Source organism: Sebastes umbrosus, chromosome 11 (assembly GCF_015220745.1).
Source record: "Sebastes umbrosus isolate fSebUmb1 chromosome 11, fSebUmb1.pri, whole genome shotgun sequence".
In the NCBI taxonomy this organism is placed as follows: domain Eukaryota; kingdom Metazoa; phylum Chordata; class Actinopteri; order Perciformes; family Sebastidae; genus Sebastes; species Sebastes umbrosus.
Genome location: NC_051279.1, coordinates 5,991,416 through 6,011,640, shown reverse-complemented (window position 1 = coordinate 6,011,640; position 20,225 = coordinate 5,991,416). Strand labels below are relative to the sequence as shown.

Genomic DNA, 20,225 nt, shown 5'->3' with positions numbered 1-20,225 from the left:
AAGATTACATTTGAACACATCATGATAACTTTAGAATTTACCTTCGCACAATACTCATTTTTAGAAAAGAGCCTGAACATATCATAATGTAAATCAATGGCACCTCCCATTAACGTTAGCTCTTAGCTCCGTGCAGGAAAGTGCTGCTTGCTGGCTGCTAACGTTATCTACGCGGACGTATAAAGAGAACTGGATACAGCGTTGTCCCGATGGGCTCCCGTTCATTCCTGTGAGAGTTAGAAGCCAAAATGGCTCGACCGCCGAGTGATAAAGTACCCGAATCATCCGGCAATCTTCCACATCCATTGGGCCCATGGAGCAGGCGCAGTAGCGTTTCCTTTAACTCCGCCTCCCAGCTCGCGGTCCAGCCTCGGTCTGGGGCTCATTCACATGAACGGAGGAAAGAAAATAACTCTGGATGCATTTTACAACTTTTAGGACCTAATGATTTAAATAAGGGCTATTCAATTGTTCATACTGGGATGTTGATTTACCTTAAAAACAAATTACCCGCTGATTTACAGGCGTCTCTTTCCCAATGTAAGTCTATGGGAAAAAGTATTTTTGGGCCCAATGGCACCACGGGACAGACCACTGTTTGGTCACTACAAAAATGTGTTTCAAAGCCCGATGTTTCTCCTGGGGGCTTGGTTTCAACTAGTGCTGTCCTGAATACCATTTTTTGGGCTTCGAAGCTTCGATAAGAAATATTCGAAGGTATTCAAAGCTGCGATGCGCGGCAGGCATACATATTCTTCTGTCCGTCTGTCTCCAGCTCCTCCATTTCAGTGCCTTAGACAGTGCTGCTGCACTACTGTACTGACACGCACCTCTACACACAATAAACAGCGATATCTGTCTGAGAATAACTAATAATAATTAATGTTGAATATGAATAATGTTGTGGGATTATTCCTTATTTCATGGGCTATTTTGGGATACATTATTATTACATACACATATATTAGATAGATATATTTAGTTATTTATATCTGTACATAGTAGTTACATATTAATAGTCAAATGTTATGTTAACCTTGTTCAGCTTTGTTGTCCCTGCTTTTTATCTGTACGTCTATTTCTGAGCATTTACATTGAGAGCAACAAAATACCGGAGTCAAATTCCTTTTATGTGTTTACACTTAGCCATTAAAGCTGATTCTGATTCAGAAAGTGATGCCCATTCAAAAAGTTTTAAAAAGTTCTCCTTTGACCAGAAATTCTTACTTTATTTAAAATACTTTTTCAACCCGGTTTGTAGAGATGACAATATCTGCTGTTCGGCCCATTTCTTTGGTCCAGACTGAAATATCTCTACAACTAGATGGATGGATTGTCATGAAATTTGGTTCAGACATCATGCCTCCCTCAGGATGAATTATAACAACGTGGGCGATCGTTTAACTTTTCATCTATCACCATCATCAGATTTTAATTTGTCCAGCACTTTGGTTTATGACCAGTTACCTGCAAAACTAATGACATCCCATCAGCTTCAGCTGTACGATTCTTCGTGTTTAGTGCTAATTAGCAAATGTTAGCGTAAAGCAGCTTCAGTGTCCCATCTGATTCAAGATTCAAGATTCAAGATTCAAGATGTTTATTGTCACGCCGGTTGTACAGGTACAAACATGTGAAATACTTTTCGCTAGGAAGCTCCATTAAATAATAAATTATATTACATTTACATTTACATTACAATTACATTTACATTACAATTATAAAAGGAAATACTTTATACAAGGGCATATTAAGAACATATGTATTAACAATATATACAGTATATACAGTATAAGAAATATTTTTGTGTCTGTGTCTATACATGAAGCGTTCAGCCACAGTTTTGAGTGACACAATCACTGTAGTTACACACGTAAAATGGAAATAGACAGCATCTGTTTCTAGCCTGGCTGACTCTTGTCTGTTAAAAACATATGATCAGCGTATAACATTTGAGACATTGTTATAGTTTAAACTGATATGAAACGTAGTTAAAAGTAGCTCTTCTTTGCCCCACTGCAACATTAAAAAGTAATAGTAACACAATAGTATGATATAATAGAGCATACATTCTGCATGTATATGTACTTACATAAGTCAGATTTTGAATGTAGGACTTGTAATTGTAATGAAGTGTTTTTTAGATTATTGTATTGCTGTTTTTACTCACGTAAAGGATCTGAATACTTCTTCCATCAGTGACTGTGTCAATAGACAAATTTAAGACTTTACTGTGAAACTAATCACTTCTGTGTGATGTTATAGAGTATAAACTCAGACTTCAGCCGTGGTGACACATCCGATTTCATCTCCTATCACTCAGCAAACCAAACACGACCGTATCAAACAAATTCACGTTTCATTTTGTCATTCTTCATCTCGCTGCGGACTAATCCCACACATCAGGCCTGCTGCTGTGTTCGAACTGCCTGTTTTGACTGTCAGTGGTGGATTTGGCCGGGTGAGGCGTGCCTGCGGGCTGACGTCAGGCCGGCATGTCGAGAGATGGCACGGTTGGATGATCTCTACAGAAGGACATGCTTTGCTAAAGTTGGGACTAAGACGTGCCTCCACATGAGAGACGGCATGTGATCTTTTTCCAACAGATGGCAGCGCTCCGGCGACTGGAGGGAGAAGACAGAATGAAAGAAGGGGGGACAGTCTGTGTTTTTTCCCTTTTTCTCCTCTAGTCTTTATGACTTTTGCTTTTCATTTACCCCTTACCACTGCCTGGGGATCCACACGTGGCAACCCTTGTTTTTATTTGTCTCATGACGGCGGTTTGATACTGTATCTGGCAGAGCTTTAGCGCCATGCTGGCCCAGAGTTCCACTGTTGTTAAATGTGCAGCGATCCTCTGGTTCTCATTACAGCTTTGTGAAATGGCTTCTTTAATTCTGAGTGTATTGGAGGGCTGTGACGGTTTTCTCTGCCTCTTTTTTTTTTTGATCCCGTAGTGATGAAATCAGCCCTGTGCTGTTTCCAATTGGTGGTTTATAAAGCGGTCTGCTGGCGTGGCGCTCTCACATGACAATAAAATTGAAGTATTTACTTTTGTTTTTCCTAGAGATGTGAGGGCCAGGCCTCTCTTGCCATTGACTCATAAGACACACTGCGTCTGTTGCAGTCATCGGCTATTCGTGGGGACAATTTCAGAATGAGAACATCTGATTCGGGGCCGTGCGAGATGCAGTCACAAAACTTTAATTGTGTGTTGTTGCGATCGAGATGAAGGGCGAGTTTGAAGATGGGTGTGGTCCAAGCAACGGTGTCATGATTTGGCGTCACAGCTGGAAGACGGTCTCTAATTTATGTCTGTTTGTGATTACAAGGAGTAACCAAATTCAAAGAATTCATGAGCCTGCAGCCAATTTATCACAGACACGAACTTTGAGCTAATGGAGATTATTCTCTTAATAACTGTGGTGGTTGAAGTGTTGAAATACTTGTCAAGTACAAGTAGAAACCTCAGAATGTACAAATACTCTATTACAAATAAAAGTCCTGCAATCAAAATGTATTAGTAAATAGGGTAAATAAACATGCATTAGTGTGTACTTATACATCAAGCGTAAAAATACTCATTGTGAAGAATGGACCCTGCCATTATCACTGTATATTACAGCAAATTTGATGAGCATGTAATTCAATAATGAAGTAATTGTGTAATGCCATAATGAGAATCTCTGAAAGGTGTGAGATTCAAGGTATTTTGCCTTGAACACTGAGAGCGTTGAAGTTCATTCTTGACCTCAGGATCAATATCTCACGGCCTTCTTCAGCTGAATGAGCTTGAAAAGCTCTGAGAGAGCTTACAATTGGACCTTGAGTTGATACTTTGTCACAAACATTGGACATTCAGGGGCAAATTCACAAAAGGGTTGTGCAGCTTTTGCATCACTAAACCTGCACAAATGAGACAAAAATATACCACCCACAAAGGATGAAATGCACCCATAACTGCAAATAGCATCTCCTATTACTGTAGGTAATGATATGGATACATTTCGCACAAAATTGGCCCCTTTCTATGCAAATGAGCCTCACTGCAATGGCAATTCTATTTATACAGCACATTTCATTACACGCAAAAACACAAAAACAGTCAAATTTACAAAGATTGGTGCTAATAGCCACACACAGTTACAGTGAAATTATTATAGTTTTCAGAAAGTTGGTGGTAACTGAAGCAAGTTTATACCGTTTCTCTCTCAGGTTTTAATCAGACCCAAGAAAAGGGGAAAATTGCACTCAGCTGCAAAACGTTATGGGCGTGTAATGTCATTAACGCAATATGTTTTGTGAATCTGACCTTGAGACGGGATAGATAGCGGTTGCAAGTGATGCAATCCATTCTTTGTGAATTTGACCGTCAGTGGGAAAGCATGGAACTCCCCAAAATTGGAGATAGAGACTTAAGTTTGTAATAAAACAGGAAAATGGATGTAATGAAAAATAATTTTTAATCAAATGAAAAAAAAAATGGCAATGAAAGAATTAAATTCTTACTTATTTATTTGAGCAATTTATTCTTGACCTTGGGACCAGTATTTGTGACAAACTGGTCTCAACTCAAGGTCCATTAACTACTTATTCTGGAGCTTTCAACCAGCTCTTTGGAGCTTTTGAAAGCTAAGAAAAAGCTTATAAGTAGACCTTTAGTTGAGTTTTTTTTTTCACAAACATTATAAATTGGGTGTTAAAAGCCTGGAAATCCCCAAAATTGAGTTCGAAAATTAAGATATGATGAGTTTGTGATAAAATAATGAAAAATGTTACTTTTAAATGATTGAAATCCCCTGAAAGATACAAGGTTCAAGTTTTTTTTCCTGGGTTGAAGCATTAAAACCATCCAAACTGGAGATTTTGGGGATTTCCGTGCTATTAGATGAGTTACAACCCACTGTAGAAAATTGGAAACATTGTTTTTACTCCTTAAATCAACTCCCGCTTTATAAGCACTGGAACTATGTCAATGTAATGGATGACTGCTTTGGCGGCCTTGTTGGCACAGGTGTTAAATACTTAAATAGATGACTAACACAGATAAGATGTTACACAGTGGAAAGAAACATTGTCACACAGACTAAACAAACACACCGACGGTTCACTTGGATATAAACTGACTGATTTTGGCCGAGGCTTCTGTCCCCGTTCCCGTCTGCAGTTCAACATGTTGCCTTTGCTCTCCCTCCTGCAGGTAACACATGTCAAAATGGCCTCATGCCCACCCTGGTCCGTCCCACCCTGCCTGCCGTCCAGACCTCGCTGGGCATGAAGCAGTTTCTCCCGTTTCCATTGGATACGGCCTCAGCGGTGAGCCTCTTCCCGGGATTCAACACGGTGAGTCTCATGACCGTCTTTAATCTCTTGTGTTTTCGTGATCTGCTCACAGGCTTTCAGACGCTCTTTGACCCTCGCTGAGGATGTTTTGACTATAAACTTCCTTTTCTGTTAGGAAACATGATGATGTTTTTTGTGGGAAGCGTTAAGTGGAGGCAGAATAATTTCTCTAAAGAAAATACGAGTTTATCTGCATATGTTCAGTCACTCTCACTCACTCTCAGTCACTCAAGTCAATGTTTTCTGAATATGTTTTTAGTTAGATGCCTGAAATAAGATCTGTGGTTAACACAAGCTTAAGAAATTTTAAAGGTTTTGTTCTACGACATAAAATACATCAATAAATACCCCTCATGAATTTTGAAGCCTTAATGTATCCTAAAAAAAAGGCGGTTACAAACAAGTGGCTAAATGAAACTACTACATGTCATCACGCCGACTCGTCCGCCTTTACAGCCTCGTTGTGTTTACTTGCGCTCATGCGAGCATGGTGTAGTTCGTCCATAGCTTAGCTGTTTACTTCTGGCAAATGGACTTACACGTTAAAAATCAGAAAAGTGGTGTTCATTTGTAAAGATTATCTTGCTGAACAAAACGTGAGTTTCATAAATGTGTGTTTTCCACAGAGCTTATTTTCTGCAATAATCCAAAACCCAGTGGAAAAATCCCGTTGGCTTTTTGTCGAGGGAACCAGGGCGATGCTAAACCTACAAAATATGTCATCCCTGGAGCACTCTATTGCAGCTTGCTAGAGCTTTGAATCACAGTTTGTCATCCCAAATGAAAGTGATATTGATTTTGGCACCCAACAACACAGTAAGATGACGTTTTAGATGTGTAACTTGAGTAGCTTACTACTCTGAGGTGCTTCGGTTTGCCTCCAGTCTTTCTTTTGTTTTGCCTCCAGCTAATACCATGACGTAAACATGACGTCAGCTGTAAAAGGGTCTATAGGAGATATGAGGATTCCACATATATATGACCTTTACATATCTCTAAAATATTCATATTTGGAGACATCTTTATTTAAGACTGTTAGCAGCTTTGAGCCAGTGAGATCTGACCTCTCTCAACCTCATTTTGGTCAAGTCCATGCAGCTGTCTTTTTCTTTATAAAATGCTCTCTCTCTCTTTTATATTATACATCTCATTGAAATGGCGCTTTGAAAAGCTTTAATGCAAGACTTTGAAAACTTGATGTTTAATGGTTTTGACACTCCACTTAAGAGGAGTTTCTGTGGGAGAAATGTACGTTTTGTTATGCAAACACTTATTCATTGTGTAAAAGTCTCTGACCGTTTCGGTGTATTTCTATTATTGAAACCATATCATCATTTCTCTTTTAGTCCTGCAAAAAAAGCAGAGAGGCATTCATGGAAACTGTGTGATTATTCTGATAGGGCACTTACTCTCCAGGCAGTTTGCATATTTCTTACTCTATCTTGGAGATTTATTGACAGCTCTGTCTTTAGGCTCTGAGATCAAAACTCATTAACCGAGAGCAGGTTATTTCTCTTTGAGGAATTTGGCTGCCGAGTCCAACTCATCTCCTTGTTAACATTCACATCTGTTTTGATTTTTAACTCCGACACAGAAACATATTTTACCGTAGAAATTGTTGCCAGTTGGCACTTTACTTGTCCAAAACATTATAGACATTTATTTGAAATGTGCAGTAAGTGCCGGTGTTTTGAACGTCTCTTTGAAAACCTCAATTTCTCACAGCAACAGCTACGGTACGAATGCCTTTCAGTGCATCGTATGTGAGACATTCTGAGGGCAATGAAAGTTTGCACAACATGCTCCACGTTGCACTAATGTCAGTCTGGAATATGATAGTGTTGATGGGTGTCTCCTCCTCCTCCTGAGATTGCAATATGTCGTGCAGTAAATGTTGGAAACTGGGGAAATAGAGACAGAACACTAACACTTAAACAGCAGGTCAGCTGAACGTGCAAAATTTGGACTTTGTCTACAGCAAAGCAGACAATTCAACATATATGAACTATACAGTTTCCAACATGAATATTTACTTGAGTTTAAAGTCAGCTTTTGTTTCAGTGACATTCCTATTGGCTTCACAGTTAGTACTAACTTACATAGCTATTTGACGGAAACATCCTTGAATGTTATTATGGTAAATGGACTTGCATTTATATAGCATCTTTCTCTTTCAAAGTGCTATATAGCATTCACACACATTTACACACTGATGGCAGAGGCTGCATACAAGGTGCCACCTGCTCATCAGGATCTAATCTAATTATTCACACACCAATGCCACAGACATCGGGAGCAATTTGGTGCTCAGTGTCTCGTCCAAGGACACTTCGACATGCGGCCTGAAGGAGCCGGTGATCGGGGATTTGCATTGAATCGGCCTCAGCTATGTGTGTTTCTTCTCGGGTCTGTTGTTGGAAAGAAACACCAATCTTCTTGTGTCTTCTTTGTTGTCAGTGATGGACATCCTGGCAACAACTCTCTTATAGAGTTATAAATATCGTGATGCTGGCGCTGGTACTACTTGGTATCGGATCAAAAGCAAATGTTGTATCGTCCGCCTCTACCTCAAGGTCCACCTGCTAGCTTTTATAAAAATGTGGTGATAACAGGTGGTTATATTTCTGGGGGGGATCGTAGCCCTCTGTCTCTGTCTCTGTTCAAGGATGATCTCTGGCATCAACCAAATTACATTTATATACAGATAATTACTTAATTACATAATGAGGAAATGTTGTTAATTAACGTATCTGTCAATTCTCAAAATGTTCATGCTCAAAGTATAAATAAAATTAACGCTGAAAACTTTTTTTTTTTTTTTACAATATCTGCTCTTGCAATACAATTAGAGCTGAAATGCCGGAAATGAATTGATTATTATGTTCTCATACCAACTCGCCACATACCTGAGGGCTTAAAACTACTATGTTTGTTAAGTGAAAATGAAACTTGAAACGTGAACACGGGACACGAACGAACAGCTAGTTGTAACGTGAACGTGAAACTTGATAAACGGGACACAAACAGTGGTTTCCTGGATGAGAGCCATGTGTTTATTGGACCCATCCACCTCCCCTCCCGCTCTGTGTTTGAGAACGGGCGAGATTCATTGTTGTTTTTCAAGCAAAAAAAGCCAAACGTTTCCTCGTGCTAGCAACTGGAATGTGAAGATTTCCTACGTTTCTTTGTATCATGTGGTTTTAAACTAATGATCTTGAGGTTTTGGACTATTAGTTGGAAAAAACAAGCCATTTGAAGACGAGTATTTGGGATCACCCATTTTTCCAGTGCTCTTTGACATTTTACTGGCCTGATGATTGATTAATCAATAATGAAAATAGTCATTAGTTGCAGCCATGAACACAATAATGATCCCTCCCTGTGTCATGCGGTGAGGTTTGCTGTTCATGTTATTATATCGTAGTTATGCTATTTATCTGTTATGATTTTGATGTGGAAACATTTTGAAATAATTCCAGTTCATTGTGTTTTTTTTTTTAAACAGGGGTTTAAACAGCTTTCTGAAATGCATGCAGCTACACAGACCTTATTGGATTTGCAGTCGGTGAGGCGCTACCATTTAAATGGAGCACTCCGATGTGCACTTACTGTACCAGGACTCATGTGTACACTCGTATGGATCTATTGATTCTCCTTTTAAAAGTAGAAAGTAATTATGAGGAAGTATGTGGCCTCGCGCGGCTCAAATCAGCGAGGTCATCAAAAAATACGATGACTCCTAGAAAAAGAAAAAACCCTGACAGATAAAAGTCTAAAAGGTTTTATTCTTTTCTTTTGAATTACAAAGATAGCTCAATCTAAAATCTGCTGGAATGAGAGGTTGAAATATGGAGCACAGATGGATAAGAGTGAGAAAAGAACATATGAAGGAACAAAACAGAAAAGTTAGGACATTGCGGAGATAACCCATGGGAAGATTGATTCATGAGAAAGTTCAAGAATACTGCGTCCCTTTTCTCGCCCTGTCTAATCTGTATTTAACAGACTTGTCTGCAGATAATGAGTAATACACTGGGAAGCCTCCAAGTGCTGGAAAGCTGATACTAGATTAACACAAAGTAATCACCTCTCGCTCTCTGAAGCACAGACACACACACACACACACACACACCATTCCTGCTCTTTCAACCCTTCGCCTTTCTCTCTCTGTTTCCCTTTTTGTCGCTCATTCTCTCAGACTTTCCTCCGAGCTCCTGAGTTCCTATAATCACCAGCACAGTTGTAAAAGCAGGAGAAGCTTTATAAAAAGGAGTTCACACACAAGTTACTGTTCTACATTCTGTTGTGCTGCCCCCTTTTTCGGCGCTTTCAACACCAGTGTAAGTTTGGTTTCAAAGGTGCAACAAAGAAGCCTGTTTGCCAGCTTGGAGGTCTGATCGGGTTTCTTTATGTGTCACGCAGTCCTCGGCTTCCTGGCTGGGAAAAGATTTTTCACAAATCTTATAAACTGGAAGAGCTGAAATGTCAAATCAGTGCCAGAGAGTCAAAGTCCTGGATTCAAAGTATTAGTTAGTTAAAGCTGGGAGCAAATTGTACTCAAGATTATCTGAAGTAAAAGTATACTCTCCATGAAGAGAGTGAAATCCTTAGATCTCCAGGGATTTTTTTTTATTTCAGATTATCTGAAGAAGGTAAGAAAGAGGACGAATAGAAAAATAAGAAAAGAAGGCGATAAGGGTAAAATGAAGGACAGGTTGAAGGAAATTGGAAAGTAAAAAGGACCAGCCCAGTTGCACAGCAGTTTGTGAAATAGTCACAAAATTGTATGTATTGATTCGTATACATAAACAGGAATTTCCCTTTTTTCACGACTTTCAATGACGTAGACACGAATTTTACATTTTTTCCGTGATGGTCAGCACGAAATCAGCTCGTATGTAATGTTCGTATAGGGAGGAGTTTATGTGTGGGTAAAAAAACACAGGATATTTGCAGAGGAGACTGGTGTTTGTGTCCCATGTGAAACCAGAAGTCAAAGTTGATTCATTTGTCACGTAACGTCCGTACTTCCCGGAGTTATTTTAACTCGAACCGCGATCTTCTTCTAAACCTAACTAAGTAGTTTTGTTGCCTAAACCTAACCAAGTCTATCTTTTCCTAAACCTAACTAAGTAGTTTTATTTTTAAAAGACTTCAGCGGAAATTGACACGTTCGTCACATGTTGCTGGACATTCGTAGGAAAACACACAAAAAATGTTGTTGAAAATCATGCTGAGCGCCACGAAAAAAAGGGGGAAATTTGTGTCTATGTACACGAACTGCCGTGAGACTGTGTCACTTCATCATTTTATCCTTTTAGACATTTGTGTACAATTGTAATAATTAGCAGATGAATTCTTGAGTCATGGCCAAAACTGTGTTTTGTGAGGTCACAGTGACCTTGACTTTTGACCACCAAAATCTAATAAATTCATCCTTGATATCAAGTGGACATTTGTGCCAAATTGGAATTGAAGAAATTTACTCCAGGAGTTCCTGAGATATTCACGAAAATGGATCGGACGGAGGGACGTATGGACAGACAACCCGAAAACATAATGCCTCCGGCCACGGCTGTCACCGGCCTGGAGGCATGAAAAGTATTGATGGATAAAAAGGAAACAGAAAAATAAAGATATTTTATGGATTTATCTCATGTTAAATGTTAAATATGGAGTAAAAAGGGGGTTAGGGTTAGATTTCCTTCTGAAATGTAGCAGACTTTAAGTACAAAGCTGTACAAATGGAACTGATAAAATATGTTCTTAAGTGAAGTACACAAATAACTTTAACTAAAAAGTTGATTTCCGCCTGCACATGTGGGCAATATGGCTTCAGTCAAGCAGTTTATTAGAAGATGTGGATCTCTGATTCTAATCGTGCACAAAAACCAAACAGCTGTTCGATTGAGTGCAGCAGATTTTTGTGATTTGCAGATGAAGCTGAAACTAGTTTCCATCTGAACTCCCCCTGACAGCGCTCTCTTCATATCCGCCTGAGATGAGGTCAGATTTGCTTATGCGCCTCTTGGGCTTAATAAACATTACACTTCCTTATTTTCAAAAAACACACCAAGTAATCCCATAGATGATGACAGAGTTCTCCCATTAACGCTTCATCCCAGAAGCACCCACATTATTGGATGTATTTTTCATATGTGGTACAAAAGAAAATAGAGGATAGTGAAAGTGTGTGCGTGTCCACACCTGCATGAAATGGGACTAATACCAAAGTGTCTTGTTGAGCAATCTTGTTCTGGGCTGAGTGACTGACACAATCAAGTGTTTAGCCGGAGGGAAAGAAAAGGATGTTTGTTATCCCACTGCATTTCCTCCCTCTCTCTTTTGTCCCCGGTGGGCCTCCTAATTCAAGGAAATGAAACAGAAAAATGTGGCTTCAAGACATAAAAAAGACTTCATGCATGTAACTACATGTGCTCAGAGACACACAGGGGGTAAAGGGGTAAAAAGGTATCTCAGGGGGCTCTAGTTTGAACAGAGCTTTCAGACAAACATGATGTAGCTTAGAGTAGAGTAGAGACAACACAGTCTCACAGCAGTTCATGAAATAGTCACAAATGTAATCTATTTGATTCGTGTTGATTTCCCTTTTTTTCCGTGCATTTTCCTACGAATGTGCAGCAATACGTGACACGTGTCAATTTCCACTGCAGTCTTTTTCAAAATAAAACTACTTAGGTTTAGGAGAAAATCTAGGAAAGTCTCAACTAAAAAAAATGGAAATCTTCCAAAATCTCTCGCGATCAAACGTGTCTTTAGTGTAAACAAACAAGGCGGACTACGTGCAGGAAAAATTTGCAAAGTTAGTTTTTGCACTACTTGTGAAATTTCACAAATAATGGATGAAGTCATGGAGACACGTTAAATAAACACTCGGCCTTGTTGCCACAAATCAACAAGTTGGTCCTCCATTTCTGAGCTCCATCTTACTACTATTTTATGCTTTGTATTTTACATTAACTCATGCATTAGTAGTGGTTGTCCCTCCTTCTTCAGTCAGCTTGGTTCCCAATTGGCTATCGTTCTTTCCCACGTGACTGCGTCATCGGCTGTCCTCGGGGGTTCCCCACACATAACAGGTTATCAGATCGTAAATATTGAACATCTTTAATATCTACGATTTGAAATCGGTGCAGCCAGGATGGATTTTCAAGAAGATTGGGGGATGTAAAAAAAACACTCTTAACATATCTCACACCACAATAACATCCGGTAAAATAATCTTTATAACCATTGAAAAATCTGGTCTTTGCTGACGATTGTCGGGAGGGGAGAATCGGTCCCAAAATGGGCTTGATTTTTGTGTAGTGTGTACCTGGCATTAAGCAACAAAACTACTTAAGTTGGTTTTATGAAAACATCGCGATTTAGGTTAAAATAACACCGGAAGTGGAGTAACTTGAGTACGGAAGTTACGTTACAAATAAATCAACGTTGACATCTGGTTTCACACGGGACACAAACACCAGTCTCCTGGGCGAAAGACCATCATGAAAAAAATGGAAAATTCTTGTCTATGTACATGAATCAATACATTAAATTTTGTGACTACTTCACAAACTGACTGGGCTAGTAGAGAAGCAGATAGGGGCAGGTTGTTTTAGTGGTGTTTTTATGAGCAGGTGTGGAGCAGTTTATGTGCTACTTCTGTTTCTTCACCCCCAACACCACAAGGGTGCTGACTGATTTGGTCAGACAGTTTTTATCGAGGTGTTATTCCAATATGTCATATTTTGATATGGGTGTTGTTTTAATATAGTCTCATGCTTTTTGATTTAAACAGGAATCAAGTATCTATCCATCTACAGTGCATTAAAAACGTATTCAGACCCCTTCACTTTGTTACGTTGCAGCCTCATTTCCACCCCTCATAAATCTTCACTCAATACCCCGTAATGACAAAGCAAAATCAGGATTTAAGTTATTTTTGCAAAAGAAAAGTGAAATATCACATTGAGATACATGTAAGTATTCAGACCCTTAACTCAGTACTTAGCTGAAGCAGCGCTTACAGCCTCAAGTCTTCTTTTTCCAACTCTGTCCTGTTCCCACACAGCTAAACTGCATTCTCAATTCAACGTATTTTCTCCCTGATTACGGACAGGTTTAAACACATTGTTAATGTTGTAAATTAAACTAAACAACAACCAACTTTGTTAGGTTTAGTAAAAAAAAAAAGAAATCATGGTTTGGCTTATATGACTGTTATGTTAATTAAGCTACGGACGTAAATAATACAAGTGAAGATTGACTTTTGATTTCACACGGGACAGATTGGAGTCCTGGTTGTTCCAAACCTCTTCCATTTTTTAAATTATAGAGGCCACACTGTGCTCTTGGGAACCTTCAATGCATCTGATTTTTTGATAGCCTTCCCCAGATACAAAATGTGCCTCGACACAATCCTGTCTATGAGCTCTGCAGCCAGTTCATGACTTGGTTTCTGCTCTGATGTGAATTGTCAGCCGTGAGACCTGGTGCGTGTGTGTGCCTTTCCCAATCATGTCCAATCAGTTGAATTGGTCTACAGGTGGACTCCAATCAAGGTGATCAAGAGGCACCTGAGCTCAATTTCAAGTGTCACAGGAAAGGGTCTGAATACGTATGTCAATATGATATTTAGTTGTTTTTTTTCTTTCTTTTTAATAATTTGCAAACATTTCTAAAATCCTGTTTTCGCCGTGCATGTGTAAGTGAAGTGGGTTTAAAAAAACAACACAATTTGTGCACACAATAATAAATCATGCACATAAATAATTGATTGTACTCTTATTCTCTAACTCTTATTGTGTGCACAGATTGATAATTTTATGTGCATGAATTAAATTAGAAATTATTTTTTATTTGTAAGCACAAATTAGTTGTCTCGAAGGCTCTGGAACAAGCAGATATCCCCATCTTCTTATTTAATCTATTTCTGTACAATTTACTATATTGTGATGTAAATCAAAATTGCCATATCAAATTCCATTGTGGAGAATTAAATCTATATCTCCAACCTAGTTAGTCCCATCAGAGTCAGGGGCCTTATTCTAATTCTCAGCAGCACCTCTCAGTGACACACCTAGGAAATTAATTAAAACATTTCTGGTGCAAACAGAATTAGTGAAACATAACATTCCTCATCTGTTTTCATATCAACAAGGAAGAGATTCAGTGTTTGGTTTGTTTCACCCTTGGGGCCAGAATTTGGATTCAAAGCGGCTAAAATGAAGGCGAAAAACAACGTGTCACATTTTATTACGTCCCTCTCATCGCTGTTGGGTGAAAGAATTCAAAAATGTTCACAAATACTAAAGGAGCGATATATGGTGCCTTCAAATGGGGTCGTGTTTTACCGTGTTTACGAGATGAGCCCATATGAACGCCCCCTTCTTGTGGTATTCACAACCTCAGAAGTGTTACGTTTCTGAAAGCTCCGAGTTCACGTGTTTGTTGATGTTGTCAGAAATGGCGATGGAAATTAATTTTTCGGTGCATAATATGTAATATTGTAATTTTAGGCTTCATCTTTCTCCTTTGTCATTATGCCTTTGCATTTCCTACATTATGTTACCCACTTGCTAGCTTAAACTGTTAGCCTCTGTGGCTTCTAGACGCTGACAGTCACGTTAATATTGCCGTTGCGTAGCAGTGGTGTTCTCACATCCTAACCACTTGAACGCCAAGCACATCACGTACACGACTTCCCATGTTGTAAACTCGAGTTCAGTTTCATTTGAAGGCACCATTAGTCCTTTAACTGATCGACACACCTGTTAACCCAAACACACTGCATGTGTCAGGATGTGTTGCTGTTGAAACTTGAGGAAGGCAACGGAAACGGAGAGTGAGCTTTGAAGAACTTTTGGGATTGCTCTGCAACTTTTCAATTGATTCAATCGTGGAAGAGTTATTGAAATTGCCACCTTGAAAGAAATGGAGCAAACCAGAGAAGAAAACGGGGAGAAAGGAGGGAGAGCTCAACAGGAACGGGTGAGTTCTGGAGTGTAATGAAAGAGAAAAGTGAAAGGGGGTAAAAGTAGTTTTCGGTTTAACAGAGTGGAGGAGGTGTGTGTGTGTTTGGGTTGTCTTTCTTTGGCCCTGAAAATAAGATCTATCTTGCCGGGAGCCTACATTTGTCTTGGAGAAACAATACAAACTCCATTTCCCCCCGCAGAGTAATCAGGATTGTGATTTATCGATTCTGCGCGCAGATCTGCACGCTGGGAGATTGCTTTGTAGTCCTGCAGCAGCGGTGACACACAGGCCTCCGTCTGCACCCGCGACAGCATCACAGTCCATTTCAATGTGTACCCACCCTCCCTAAGTCAATGTTAGCATCAATGGCTGTAATGGAAATGTGCTCTTTGACAAAGCACGGTGAAGTGAGAGGAATTCTTTTGTGCGTTCAGTGTTGTGGAAGTAAGAAATCCCATTTGTTTTTGTTAGGTGACAGTTGGAGCGCTCCCAAGAATCACATATCGTATTTGTTTCTAATCTATATACTGTAGGTCTGGTGTTGCGCTCATTGATGGCTGTTTAATAGAAACAGTTGTGCTTTGTAGGTGAGATGGATTAACCCTCCTGTTGTCTAACGGGTCAAACATTTCCTGTTGGTGAGTTTAATGGCAGAAAATAAAAAAACATAAATAAAAAAATGTCAGCATGACATCTGATTCGTGTCCGCAGCTCTCCATAGCAACAGAAGCTGAGGCTCATCTTTAGCCTATTGGCCCTTTTCACAGCAGCCATTTTGACATATCATAGCAGGGTAAATACAGGTGTAATTAATTACATTAATTATGGCCTTGGTATGGTGCATGCTGGTTCACTGGAATAACTGTGACGCTCTAAATAGAACGGATTATATTAATTACATACTGCTCTTAGATGCTTTTTGATTTTCCTGTAACACAAGTACTGATGCTCTGAAACATGACGTTTACGTTGTTCACATTACCTCAACTTCACTGCTATGTTCTTCTTCTTCTCACTGCCTTTTTGTGGTGGCATCTCTACAGTTCTTGGGCACAATACCTGCCCTTATATAGTGTTTAGGGGGCGTTATCTATCCTAATACCTGCCCTTATATAGTGTTTAGGGGGCGTTATCTATCCTAATACCTGCCCTTATATAGTGTTTAGCAGGCGTTACCTATCCTAATACCTGCCCTTATATAGTGTTTAGGGGGCGTTATCTATCCTAATACCTGCCCTTATATAGTGTTTAGGGGGCGTTATCTATCCTAATACCTGCCCTTATATAGTGTTTAGCAGGCGTTACCTATCCTAATACCTGCCCTTATATAGTGTTTAGGGGGGGTTACCTAAACTAATACCTACCCATATATAGTGTTTAGGGAGCGTTACCTATCATAATACCTGCCCTTATGTTTAGGGGCTGTAACTTATGTTAATACCTGCCCTTATTTAGTATTTAGGGGGTGTTACCTAAAATAATACCTGCCCTTATAGTGTTTAGGGGGCGTTAAGTATGCATATACTTTCCCTTATTGTTTAGGGGGCATTGCCTAAACTAATACCAACCCTTATAGTGTTTAGGGGGCGTTATCTATCCTAATACCTGCCCTTATGTTTAGGGGGTGTTACTTATGTTAATACCTGCCCTTATTTAGTATTTAGGGGGCTTTACTTAAACTTATACCTGCCCTTATAGTGTTTAGGGGGCGTTTAAGTATGCCAATACTTTCCCTTATTGTGTGAGGGCGTCACCTATGCTAATACCTGCCCTTGTATGGTGTTAGGGGGCGTTACCTATGCTAATACTTTCTCTTATTGTTTAGGGGGGCGTTATCTATGCAAAAGCTGCCCTTATATAGTAATTAAGGGGCGTTAATACTTTCCCTTATGTGTGAGGGCGTTACCTATGCTAATACCTGCCCTTATATAATGTTTAGGGGGCGTTACCTACAATAATACTTTCCCTTATTGTTAGGGGACGTTACCTAAATTAATACCTTCCCTTATAGTGTTTAGGGGGCGACACCTATGCTAATACCTGCCCTTATTTGGTGTTAGGGGGCGTTACCTATGTTAATTGCATTCAATGGGCCACAAGAGGCAATTTGTGATCAGGTGGGATTCATCAATCAGCACAACAGGTAAGAACGTTTGGTGAATCTGGAGTTGACTTCTCTTATTTTTTCTCTCAACAGAAAATTAAGATATGAAATATAAATATAAGAGAAATTTAAGAGAATGGTGCTGCATGAGGCCAAATGTTACCATTTTGCTGCTGGATGTGTAAATAGGCTGTTGCTACCACGTTAGCCATAACACCTAGGGTTGAATTAATTATAACTGGTGGCAATCACGTCATCTCAGAGACATTGAAATTAGTCTTACACTAAAGTTAGACTCATTTCTGACAATAATGTATGATCTAATCTAATCTAAACCTACGTATTCTTACATCTTCAAGGAGACTCCTGTTCTATTTTGTTGGATAACATTAAAAGAAAATCTTCAAAAAGGGATTTACGATGGTAAAAGTACTTCCAGAACGAGCAGCTCCTCTCTCTCTTAAGCTTCATCCTCTTTGTTTTCTTTCTTGTTGACTTTCAAATGACAAATGATCACTCAGATCATGCTCTGTATGAAGATAAAATGAAAAGAACAAAGGGTGAGTCAGCGCTGTTTTGCAGACTCTCATTTGATTTACACATGTCCCATAAACATCTAATGGACTCTATAAATTGTATTCCTGGGGGAAGTGTGCGAGTCCGCAGAACGGCGGGGAATGATCAAAGCTAGAGAGCGAGCGGGACCTCCACGGTGCCAGCCGCCTTCCCTCCGGCGAGTCACACCTGCTGGAGTGGAGTGGAGTGCATATCTGTCTAATGTGTGGCGCAGCAGTCCTTATCATTAGCTCGTGCTCTGGGGCTTTTTAACCCCCTGAACTGAGTGGAAGCTTTATGTTGGCGCAGCTCGTCTTGATGTGTTCTCCCACGATAATATTTCACTCTCTCTGGATAGCTGCCAGCTCACCGCTCTCTCTCCGGTGGAATGCAGAGATAATAGTGGGGAGCTCAAGATGATTTTTTACGGAGGTGCTTAGTGCCAACTTCCCAGGCGAAGACGAGCCGGTGCTGTAGTCCAGTGTCTCCTCCTTGTCGGAGTGACCTACTGGTACTGTATGCCGCCGTCAGGCTGGCGACTCTCAAAGCTCCTCCGGGTGTTTGAATACTGTGAAATGTCAACCGCAGTGTGATAACTGATGAACACGGGGGTTTGAATCGAAAAGACAGTGATGTTCCTGTGTTTCACTCTCTGCACATCAGAGGCTTGGATGTAGGAGAGGAATGGAAGACAGAAGCAATCTGTTTCTGCTTATTTGATGGCGTTGCCATGTGCTCGGGGTTCTTTGAGGCGATAACAAAAATATATCAGCTTTAAATGCCCATCTGGTCATCTTAAAACAGGGAATACTACTCAATTTGAGAATTCAAAGAGGTATGTAGCAGTTATAAAACAGCATTTTTCTTTCCTGGACAACATGTACAAAGTTTGATGTTAATCCAAAACTGGCACCTCTAGTTGATTTAAAACGAATCTGCTGGCAAACAAGTTTCACAGATAGTTAAAAATGCTGCTTTTCCAGTTGTTGCGTGCTCAACCAGAAATGTTGAACACATTATCATGATGCTGATAAAGCTTGGTTGAGCCGGGGATGGTCACAGTTTGGGGTCCCCCACCCCCTGTTGTGAGGATGCAATTAAAATAGAAGTTATATTAGATTACAGTACACCAAATTAGATTATGCAGTCTAGTCTAGTCCACAGTGGATTACTCATTATTATCAGATGAAATGTCTGAAATGTGTTTTTTGTTACAAATGCGCTATGTTTTGCATTAAAGGAAACAAACCCAAACAAGCTTGGCACAAAGTGTCATACCAAACACTTACAAGCACAAGAGTCAGAAAGGAAGAAAGGAAAGGAGAACTCTTCAAAAGAGCTCCACAAGTGTTCAAAAACATGACACTAAAAGAAAAAGAAAAACACAAACAACACCAAAAAAATCATACTAAAACAGACCAGAATACAAAATCAACCCAATAAGTAACAAAACATTAAATATATAATACAAAATAATATACTTTCTTTGCAGAAAGTTTGGGATTGTTCACATCCATTTGGCCCTTTAGGTCACACAAAAAAACATCAGAGGCTCACCAATTGATTGACAAGATTGGAAATAAGAGAGGAAAACATATTTCTGCCACAAATTGTTTATTCTTTCCCACTTTCTCCAACCTTTGTTTTTTCATGCATGAAATACTGGATATTTTTACGTCCTCAGGCCTCTGAAAAGTTTTCAAATGAAACAATCAGAGACTATTACGCTGATATGTTTTGTCAGACCCCTCGGCGTCACTCATTTCGGTTGCAGTAAACACGCGCTTAATGCTGTGAAGTAAACAAAAACACTTGCTTAGGTTCAGGCAATAAAACCACGATAGTTAAGTTTCGGAAAAAACAACATGGTTGAACTTAAAACTACTACATTTACAAAATGACACTGAACGTTGTGGCACGAACGAACACCTGATTGTAACGTGAAGCACGGGACACAAACAGCGGCTGAAGCGGATGAAAGCCTTGTGTTTGTTGGACCCATCCACCTCCCCATCCACCTGTCCGGTTTGTCTTTTCACTCTTAAAGCTATCTCACCACACTCCCGGCACACCTACCGAGCGATTTACATTGTAGTTAATGGAAAGCTCGGTGCGTCTCATACCGACTCTCAAGGGTGCCTTGTGCGGTCGTATCAAATGCAGACCGCCGTGACAAAGCATTCATATTTGACACTCTGGGAAGGATAACGGGCTTGGTTATGTGTTAATCGTAATATGCGCG

The 20,225-nt window shown here is 39.8% G+C and overlaps 1 protein-coding gene and 1 long non-coding RNA gene across 4 annotated transcripts in view; one reads left to right on the top strand and one right to left on the bottom strand.

Moving 5' to 3' along the window:
• The window catches only part of znf385d (zinc finger protein 385D), a 93,089-nt gene that overhangs the window by 7,483 nt on the left and 65,381 nt on the right, over positions 1-20,225 (top strand). For 2 of the 3 annotated variants that reach the window (XM_037785558.1, XM_037785557.1), the window contains exon 2: positions 5,201-5,343. In XM_037785558.1, coding sequence (XP_037641486.1) covers positions 5,201-5,343 — 143 coding nt within the window. Of the gene's footprint in view, positions 1-5,200; positions 5,344-15,214; positions 15,340-20,225 lie in introns of those variants that run through there. The other variant, XM_037785559.1, reaches the window with a different exon arrangement.
• On the bottom strand, positions 18-19,325 carry LOC119497430. Its single transcript, XR_005208917.1, has 3 exons — positions 18,997-19,325; positions 10,636-10,642; positions 18-28 (listed from the first exon to the last, which is right to left on the bottom strand). It is a non-coding gene; the product is annotated as an uncharacterized LOC119497430 (long non-coding RNA).